Below are 11,011 nucleotides of genomic sequence, written 5' to 3'. Positions count from 1 at the left end.
AATTGAGGGAGGTGACAGGGAATAGAAATGTTGTGGGATTTGGGAAGCCGAGGGAATTGAGATACCTAGGTCTTAGGGTTTAGAGGATAAAGGGATCTAGGGAAAGGGAATGATAGTGTAAGGGTAGGGATAGGGTTTTTAGATATGTAGGAAGGGTAGTGATACTAGGGTTTCAAACTTGGATAAGACACCAAATTTTGTAATAACACTTAAAACACCACACAATCGACTTAAGAAGAAAATAGATGATGCAATTGTGGCTTACTTGCTTGCTGGAGGCGTGGAGAACAATTGCTGAAGTGTTGGAGGCAATGAAATGGATTTTGGAGGCATTTTGGCATTTGTTGTGCAAATTCGAGCAAGTGCACAACGTAAAGAATAGGCGCGCCCTCCTTCTGCCAGGTGCATAGCTCAAAATGCAGGCGCACAACACCAAATTCAAATCAACTTTTGAGTGCCTTCTCGAAGACCAAATTGAGCTCATGATAACTCGTTGGAAATATCTCTCTCTTGGCTACACAATGGACCTATAAAGAACTTAAAATGATCAAGTTTAGCCCCTCAAAATTCAATTCTCCCAAGACTGGTCAAAAAGTGTAGAATGGGGGTGCAAAAATGAAGTGTTTTCTTGCAGGAAACTTTTGGAGGCCTTCCTCAACTCCAAATTGAGCTCATGTTAGCTTGTTGGAAAGATCTCTCTCTTGGAAACACAATGGACCTATCAAGAATTGAAAATGATCAAGTGTAGCCCCTAAAAATTCAATTCTCCCAAGACTGGTCAAAAAGTGCTGAATGGGGGCGCAAAAATGCAGTGTGCTCTTGCAGACAATGTTTGGAGGCGTTCCTCAACTCCAAATTGAGCTCATGATAGCTCAGTGGAAATCTCTTCGAGTCTATTTGTCTTTTGAATTTGACATTTTTATGCTTGGCATGTGGAACTTTGAGTTGGTAGCTTGGGAGTCATGAACTTATTACAAATTGAATAACAAAAAATTACATAGTGAAAATATAAAAATTTACATTTGAACTCAAAATTACATGATGAAATAAGAATTTCTTTTTACAAATCATCTTCACATGGTGAAGAGATGTTATTTGATTACCCTTTACTTGCTGGCCTTATGCAATGGAATGAAGTTTTATTGGAACCTTGGAAACCCTAATGACTTAATGAAACCTTGAAAAACCCTAAAAGACCTAATTAGACCTTGAAGGACTGAATTTCAAGATGACATGATGAACTCATGGCTGATACAAATGGCATGATAAAATTAACTTTATGGATGATGTACAGTCAACAAGATATGAAACTATGCCAACAAGTAATCACATTTAGGGAAGAGTGATGTTTTGGACTAAGACTACCATTAGTGAGTAAATTTTTGAATGAGGACCTAGGTGGAATGACAAAACTTTCTGAGCGAGACCCTAATATGAATATGAAAAGAGGAGATTTGATCACTAATAACAATATGCAAATACTGACACTAACAAAATACTTTAGTACTTTATCAATTTAATAATTAACACTAACGATAACAATGAGTAAGTACTATATGATGCTTTAGTACTTTATCAATTTAATAATTAACACTAACCATAACACTAATATGCTTTAATTTATCAATTTAATAATTAACACTAAGAATATTACTAAACTATTTAGAGACAATTTACTTTACCAATATAATAATTAACCCTAACTATTTAACCTCGTACTTTTATATTACATATCCAATAGTTAAAAACACAACATATACTTTAGTACTTAACATTAACCATATCACTTTCCTCATATTATCATGGTACATATCCAACGATTTGTTTTCATATTATCCCCGTACATGTTCAACCGGTTAAAAAGTCAAAACATTTAATATTCTTTTAATTAAACTATTAAAAAAATATAAATATCTATAAAAACAAAATCAAAATAATATATATATATATATAATTTTTTTAATATATATATATATAATTAAAATAATAATATATATGAAATGAAAATAAAATTATATATGTATGAAGGCAAAATAATATTAATGATTGGAGTCCTCTAATGAGGTCGAGGAATTGGCCGGACCCTAAAAAATGGTCGGAATCTAGGGAAAAAATTCAAAATTTTTTGTAGAAGCAGTATTTGAACCCTATTTTTGATGATGAAAGTGAATTCAACAACATCCAAAACATCTAACACCTAAAATTTTGAAATTTAACAACTATAACTTGGATTTACAAAAATCCCAAATTTTCTCTAAATATGACTAAAATTTCCACAACCTTCCGAGCCACTTCTCCACCTAGTTAAAAATAACCTAACTCTATGAACACTAACAGCATTTTACTAAAAGGTATACTTTTAAACTTCCACTCCAATCTTAATCAATTTAATGAATCCCTATAACGTTAACATCGAGTATTACACGAGCATCTGGACACAATTTAATCTCGTACTCTCCCAGTCCACATCCACTCGGGTGTACTGCTGCATACATGCATGTAAAATTAAAAGTCAAACAAAAATTCTCTGACGGAATTCTAGGAAGGAAAGGGTCCAAATCGTAGACTTCTCCTTACCTATAAATTATTAGGTTCGTGCGATTGTGATTGTTCAATGTTCTCTGTATTGACAGGCATTGCAGAGCCGGGAGGGTTTTAATTTTTTTTTGTTTAACGTGTTGGAAGCTTCCTGTACTGCAATTGTTTTATTCCCTATTTTTGTTTAAGGATCACGTTGTTCAAAATGTCGTAGGGATTTGTTTTTTGTGATTCCTGTACTGCAATTGTTTTATTTCCTATTTTTGTTTAAGGATCACGTTGTTCAAAATGTCGTAGGGATTCTGTTTTTTTGTGATTTGGGTGTTTTGTTCCTCTATTTTTGTTTTTTCTGATCTGGATCTTTTTTCTACAGTACTATATATATTGGGGATTTGCCTTTTCTGATATGGATCTTTTTCTACAGTATTTGTTTGTATCTATAGATCCGTTTGTTTTGGATTCCCTAGCGAGTTAAAATCGGGTAGCAATTTTGGATTTTACAGTCACACATATTTGGCGGCTTTCTGAATCTGGCTTCTCTGCCCTTTTAGCATCTGTAGAGCGAAAATGCTGTTAGTGTCTTCAGTCACTCCCAAGGAAGCAAAGTCTTCCGTCTTTGTTATCTGTTCGTCCTCTGATTTCTGGGAACATCTCCATTTCTGTGTCTTTCTTTAGCCATGCAAGGGGTTTTTTGCATGTTCAATTCAAGCAGCAAGAACAGCCCAAGTTAAATTCTGAGGTTAGGGTTTGTTTGTTTTTCCTTTCCTTTATTGGAAGAGAAGAAATGGCTGGTGTAGAAGATGATGCCGGTGATAAGGACAGGGAGCCATTTGTGGAATTGGATCCTACTGGTCGGTATGGTCGCTATGAAGATGTGCTGGGTCGTGGTGCCATGAAAACGGTATACAGAGCTTTTGATCAGGAAGATGGTATTGAGGTTGCTTGGAACAAGGCGTCTCTTGATAACCTTGATGATGTTGCCATACAAAGGATCTATGCAGAAGTCCGTCTGCTGAAGTCCCTCAGAAATAAAAACATCATTATGCTTTACACTGCCTGGATGGATGAAAAGACCAGACATGTGAATTTTATTACTGAATTCTGCACCTCGGGGACCCTGAGGCAGTACCGCCAGAAGCACAGGCATGTCTCCATGAAGGCGGTGAAGAATTGGGCGCGTCAGATATTGGAAGGATTGCATTATCTTCATAATCATAACCCTCGCATAATTCATAGAGATCTGAATTGCAGCAATATATTCGTGAATGGCAATAGTGGTGTTCTGAAGATCGGGGACCTGGGTTTTGCCACTATCTTGACAAATGATCGTGCTGCGCACACTATCATTGGTACACCTGAATTCATGGCTCCAGAATTATATGAAGAGGTTTATGATGAACATGTAGATGTTTATTCCTTTGGCATGTGCTTACTGGAGATGGTTACTCTGGAGATTCCTTACAGCGAGTGCCGTAATGTTGCTCACATTTATAAGAAGGTGAGTTCTGGTATAAAGCCTGCATCATTGCAAATGGTTACCGATTTAGAGATAAGGCAATTTATTGAAAAATGCCTGGCACCAGCGTTGGTGAGGCCTTCTGCTGTAGAGCTTCTTATGGACCCTTTTTTTAGAGGACTCCAAGTGAGCAGCTAGTACATGTACATGCTATAGGCTATACTCTCTATTGCAATGAACTTGTATAAGGATATTTTGTGTTTTGGGGTGTTTTAGAACCTACTTGGGTGTTTGATTGAGAAGTATAGGACATTTGTTTGAGCCTATATGTTTATTTTCAACGTCACCAGTTATTTTGAGAATTGAGACAGGGGTTTCTGTCAGGATTTGTAGAAAATGTTGTTAAAGATGATGATGAAAAAGCTAGGAGTAACAGATATTTTGTGTATGATGGGGTTTTGAGTAATTATTTGTATTTCTCTTAATTCTGGAAATATGATAGATGCAGATGAACATTATTTTTTTGCACTGGTTCATTTCGTGATTTTGTTGGCAATCTGTCAATATGTACAGAATGAGGGCGTACTATATTTTGTTTACAACAGGGACACTAAAAAAATTGAAATTGCATTAAATTTAAGAAAAACAACAGAGAATCTTGCAGATTACAAGGTCAGATTCCTTTTTCTAAAGCAATCTAGTGTAGAATTATAACTATGCATTTGAAACCCGAACCCATTGTTTAGAATGAAGATAAATTCCAAGCTCGAAATCATGCTTGTAGGACGCCGAGCTTTGTCAGCCACCTGCAATGAAAATTTCAGTAGACATTCTGGTTAGGCTGGTACGATGCAGTCTAGGACTTTTGGTGATTTGTAGTGGTGCAAAGCGTCAGAACATCACCTCCAGAGCGTAAGCATATAAGGCAGATATGACCTAGAGGTGATTACAAAAGTTGTTGCTATTCAGTTGAACATTACCTCTATTTTAATTTTTGGCTTGCAATGGTTCCAACTGCCCACTCCCAAGGGAACTGATGTATTGTTCTTTGGAGGATGTCACATGATTGTTTGTCCTGTACTGACCAACACTGGTCTCCATGTAAACATTATCCTTACTCCAGCGGAAATGTATTATATAGACTTAGCATTGTGTTTCCTGCAACGGCTAGAATTTTAGCAGCTGGATCTTCAAGTGTTATTCATGTTTAGATTTTTTGCTGTATAGTAGATTTAGAAAATTGTAAGTTGACAATGATTGATGCTATTACTCATCTCTTTGTTCTCTTTTGAGTGCATGTAATTCATCTTTTTCTTTGTACGACAACCCAGGATACTGATATGCTAGCTCTAATGCAAGCTGTTTGTTCTGATTAGTTCTAATCTCCCATTAAAACTGGTCTTTATATTCTATATGAATAAAAACATTTACTTTAATGATTTATCTTTGGTACTCTTCCATTAATTTCATTTCCTTGAGTTTGTCTATCATATGCCTCTTTACGTGATATAATCATATGCCTAGCCGCTTTCAAACTTAAGGGTGGAAACTTAACTTGTTTTCTCAAATATTTATAGCTGATAATTTATTTATGAGATATTGTCCATCTCTGATATTTTTTTTTGGTTTGCATCTAATTTTGTATTGCATCAAAATGCTTTGAAACTAAAACATTAGATTTATGCTTGGACTTATACACAAGCATTCTAATGGTTATGTATGATGTGGGTATATATGACAAGTTGTATAGATAGATACCATTATCAGATGGCATGCTTTTGTACCCATTTAAGAATGCTTAATTTTTCCTTTGATCTTTCTTAAAGGATTTGCAGTTAGACTTGCCATTTTGCAATACATTCAGGTATTATTCAACTTACTGTTCATCAGACACCTTTATTTGTATGTATTGCAGGGATTTGGAGATTCACCGTTCATAATTGCTGATGTATTATTGTATTTATGCTTCTACAGAATTCCAGTCAATGCTTATTTTCAATAAAACTATCAAGGTGCCATGTTTACCTGATAGATGGTCTTTAAGTCTTCACACTATGATCCTTATGGAATTAGGAAACAGTATACAAAGGATATTACTGTTGGATAAGCAGCTGATGAAGTACAGTTAATGAGATGGGATGACATACTGTGCTAATTGAGCACACTAAAATATTTGGGCCATGCAATGATCAATCTAGGTGTTTGGAAACACGGAAGCAATTCAATCAGACATACTATGTGCAACAAACCAAGGCTTTGTTGTTGACATGCACACATCTGTTCTGGTAATTCCTTACTATGGTAAGACATCAGATAAAGGTTTGGTTTAAACATTTTAAATTTGTGCTTGGTGAGAGACCAAAATTTGTAGGATTTGAAATATTTTTGAAAATCTGAGCTATTGCTTTTTAGTGGAAATGATGATGGATGTCAGTATGCAAGGTGGAATTATGGAGCCAGAGCTGTCATTTCTGTTGCAAGGAACTTCTTTCCAGGTTTGGTAAAAAGGTGAAGGTGTGAAGAAGAAGCTGGCTCTTTTCAATTTTGTGAACCTTCTTGTTGTTTTGCACAGTGTTGTGGGCCTAGTTGTAGTTTTTAAACAATTAGGTTGCCTTATACTCTTGCTCTTTTAGAAAATGATAAGCCATTTTAAAATATTGTTAAAAACAGTGGCTGTGAAAACTTCAATTCGAGTCTATATAGAAATGTTATAATGAGAATTGCAAAATTCTGCAAGCACTCAGAGTCTTCTCTGTGGAAATCAGTGTTACAATACAGCTAACCAGATCTTTTGCTGCTATATAAAGACAGGAAGGGAAGGAAGTTGGATTATACGGATGGAGAGGAACCATTGGGTAACTGTTGGTGCTGCTTTATTCAGGTCAGTAACTAGGTTCATTAAAATTTGCAAATTTCTCCTTGATGTTACAGGTTTGCATGTTATTCTGAGTTCAAGCTTTGGCAAGGTGATTTCTTGAAGTTTTTAAAGATAAACTAGGCTATCAAGAGATTGATAATGCGGAGCTACTTAACTTTGGGTTTTGATGTTGGTGCAATGAATTATCATTGATACATGTAAAGTATCATTGATCTACACAAAAATTGATTTTTTCCCAAAACATTTCAAGTGCTTTTCTAGGCCTCCCTTCTTTTGCCGTATAACATTCCTATATTTCATAGACTCTTTCTAAATCCTCTTGAGGAATCTTAAAATCTTCCTGTGGAGCTTTGCATTTTTGCAACTTTCTTTCCCTCAATTTTCTGTAGTTGGAAATCTATACATAAGCTTGTCCTGCTATAAATATTTCTTTTGGAAAAATTTCCTAAACTAAAATATTTTATTTGGTCGGCCATGGGCATATCTTGATCCTTTGGCTCTATAACTTGAGCTTTGCCTTCTCTTATCTGATATCTGTCATGTTTATGTCGTGGAACAAAACCTTTCAAATGATCTCTAATGACTATTTGCATATTTTTTGGAAGGATCCACTATATTACAAAGAAAAAAACTGTAACTCTTTTCATATATTTATAATCAAAGAGATAAAAGAAGCATTAAAAGGCACCATAGATCTTCCCATTCCCCACCACAAGGCAGTTGTCATAGAAGATGGCACCAAGAAGCTCAAGATAATCCCATAGTCATTCAAATTATAGGACAAATATGAAGTTTGAACGTATCGTCCTCAGAGGGAGGACATCTTCAAGCCCCTTTTAAGAAGATGACACTAACAAAGAACCTGAAGGGCACTTTACGCTTGATTGAGCCTTGGATAGCTTCTGTCTGCTTCCTGTTTGCATCCCTAATAAATATGTGATGGAACTGAACTAATTGGAATCTGTCTTTCAATTCAGCTGCGTGGAGGAACATTCCTTGTAGCCCAATACACCTATGTTCTCTTCTTTTTGTCATCTAGACAATGACTACTTTGGAATCCCCCATAAATACTTATCTTCCTGATGTGCTTTTCTAGTACAATGGACATCAGAATGCTTGCTGGCCTTACCTGAGCTCCATCATTGGATCTAGGTCTTAAGCTACATTCAAAACTGTTCTGCTGGTCTGAGATGAACAAGCAACCTTCTGCCCCACTCTCTGCATGATTCTGACTAGGAGCCTCATCAGTTATATAATATAAACATGATGCAATGTGTCTGGATAATCACAATCTTATGTCAATGGTGGCTTGTCAAGTAGGTGAAAGTGGGTGCGATTTATCAGTGAAACAAGAATTTGTGCTGTAAATCGTGATTTTCTAAGTTTGAATTGGATTGGCATCCAAATGTGTTGAAATTTGATGACTAAAAGGTTTCCTGCAATCCCAACCCGGTTTTAATTTCACTTTATCACTCCCATCTAGTTAAATGCCCTTTCCCATAAATATACATTCAACATATAGAATTTTGGAAATGAAATTTTCAGATTAAAACACATGGGACTGTCAACACATATTGAAAATAAATATGGACATAAACAGACTAGCAACAAACATAAAAATACACACAAATTTTTGGTCAACTTAGACCTAGGCAAAACCCCTCCAATCTTCTTTAGGGAAAACCTATTAGAGAGCTCTTCAAATTTATTTATCTTTCAAGTTCAAGAAAAATACATTTGCAGACAAAACAAAACAACAGAATACAACTTATCTCTTCAACCCAAAACTCCTTGAAAACCGTGTCCAATTTGCCTTGATTTTTGTGCCCACTTGAAGCTGAAAATATGTACTATACTGATATGACTATATGGATTGTATCGTACGGATTATGTATGGACTGCACGGATTTCTGTACCATTGTATGGATTCCATATGGATTGCATGGATTTTTGTACTGCTGTATGGATTTAGTACGGACTGCACGGATTTCTGTACCGCTGTACAGACTGTAAGGATTTTTTTCTTCTCCTCAAAAACTTCTCTTGAATGGCGTGCAACTCACAACATAAAATGTTGTTTGTAATGTACCCTCTGCTGTCTTCTATGCCTTGATTTTTGTGCTTAGCTTTGCCCATAAATCACTCCTTCAGCTTATTGCAACAAATTTCTCCTTCAGAACTTTTCTCCAACTCTCAGCGTCCTTTCTCCAATCTGCTCATGAAGAATGAATGTAGTCTTTTTTTTTTCTTTTCCCCTTTTGTTTCCCTAAATGACTTTCGGGCAACCCTGAGATCTAATGGCTCAGATTCATTTAGATCAAGGGGTGAGAATAAATGTGCATTTAATTCTCACTTTCTATTTTTTAACTCATCCATTAAATAAAGTACCCACATTGTACTTTATGTCTAAAGTCACTTTTCACTTTATAATTTAACATTGAATTTACCACTTATAAAGTCACTTTCACTTTATAAAGTTACACTTACGAAAAGAATTATTTTGGACACTTTTCACTAGGTAGAGACTAACCCATGGGAATCCACTTGTCCAAGGTACATTAAAAATCAACACTCCCTCTTACCGAGAAAAGTGTTTCTCACCACACCCATCTTGTCCCTAAAATGGACATGCTTGCCTCTTGGCAAGGGCTTTGTGAGAACATCGACCACTTGCTCATCTGTTGATATATACTCCAGCTTCATTGCCCCCTTCTAAACATAGTCCCTGATGAAATGATATCTGATGTCAATGTGTTTTGACCTGTCATGAAACACTAGATTCTCCGTGAGTTTAATGCAACTCTGATTATCACATTGAATAACTGTCGGTCTCAACTCCTGATCAAATAGGCCATACAACAAAATGCAAAGCCAAATGGCCTCACAACTAGCCTGGCTAGCAGCCATATACTTAGCTTCAGAAGAGCTCAAAGCAACTGACTTTTGCTTTCTACTGAATCATGACACAACTTCCAAACTCAATTTGAAGCAACACCCTGAAGTGCTTTTCCTGTCAGAAGCACACCCTGCCCAATTTGAATTTGTGTAACCTGCCAACCTCACTCCATCTCCCTGCCTATAGTCCAGACCATACTCAATAGTCCCCTGCACGTAGCGAAGAATGTGCTTTGCAGCTACCTAATGCACCCTCCTTGGCTCAACCATGAACTGGCTAAGTGTGTTCACTATAAAACGTATATCTGATCTAGTGTTGACCAGATACATCAAGGGCCCAATAACCTGCCTATACAATGTGGGATCCACCAAACTAGAATTTGAAGCATGAAGCTTCTTCCAATTGGTGATCATAGGTGTAGTCATGGGTCTATAGTCTGCCATGTGAAATCTGCTCAACTCATGCACAACATATTGCCCCTGCCCCAGAAAGATATGCCCCTTTCCCTGCCACACCTCAAGCCCCAAAAAGTAATGCATCAACGCAATGTACTTCATCTCGAATTCCATAGCAAGATGCTCCTTGCAACCACTAACCAGTCTCTTTGCCCTAGTAATGAACAAGTCATTGACATACAACACAAGGATGAGCGGATCATCCCTTACAACAATGTAGTATAGGTTCGGATCTGCATCATTCTTCGTGAAACCCATCTGCTGCAAGTAAGTATCTCGGATCTTGCTTAAGTCCATAGAGTGCTTGCCTCGACAGGCATACATGGGTCTCCCGCCCAACTACCTCAAAGCCTTGTTGCTGCTCAACATACACCTCCTCCTCTATAATTTCGTTTAGAAATGCGGTCTCCACATCCATCTGATGGATCTGCCAATCCATTTTTGTAGCAATAGAAATAAGGGACTGGATAGAAGTGTATCGACCTACGGGAGCGAAGGTCTCATCATAGTCAACTCTCTCCATCTGTGAGAACCCTCTAGCCACAAACCTCGCCTTGGAACTTCTCAATGCTGCCGTTCGCAACATGCTTGATCTTGTAGAGCCACCTGCAAATCACAACTGACTTGCCCTTAGGCCTAGGCACCACTTCCCAGACATTGTTCTTAATGATAGAGGCATACTCCTCCACCATAGCCTCTCTCTATACCTCCTAGCTGGAAACCTCCTCATAGCTAGTAGGCTCAGAGTCAAAATGCTAGTAGCCTTGGCTACATAACTGCAAAATCGC

At 36.9% G+C, this 11,011-nt stretch overlaps 1 protein-coding gene across 8 annotated transcripts in view; it reads left to right on the top strand.

Moving 5' to 3' along the window:
• The first annotated feature begins 2,601 nt into the window (after positions 1-2,601).
• Positions 2,602-11,011, top strand: part of LOC149201295 (putative serine/threonine-protein kinase WNK11) — a 37,681-nt gene continuing 29,271 nt past the window's right edge. The window contains exons 1-4 of one of the 8 annotated variants that reach the window (XM_089402916.1): positions 2,602-4,036; positions 5,910-6,295; positions 6,437-6,502; positions 6,806-6,875. In XM_089402916.1, the coding sequence (XP_089259042.1) occupies positions 3,323-4,036; positions 5,910-5,996 (801 nt within the window). In that variant the 5' untranslated portion in view covers positions 2,602-3,322 and the 3' untranslated portion in view covers positions 5,997-6,295; positions 6,437-6,502; positions 6,806-6,875. Of the gene's footprint in view, positions 4,037-5,909; positions 6,876-11,011 lie in introns of all 8 variants that reach the window. The other 7 variants (XM_089402915.1, XM_089402914.1, XM_089402913.1 and 4 more) reach the window with 7 other exon arrangements.

The sequence above is a fragment of the Pinus tabuliformis genome, chromosome 2_1, assembly GCF_031772625.1.
Source record: "Pinus tabuliformis cultivar Carrire ecotype Pingquan chromosome 2_1, CPIR1, whole genome shotgun sequence".
Taxonomy (NCBI): Eukaryota; Viridiplantae; Streptophyta; class Pinopsida; order Pinales; family Pinaceae; genus Pinus; species Pinus tabuliformis.
This window is presented reverse-complemented; position numbering and strand designations above follow the sequence as displayed.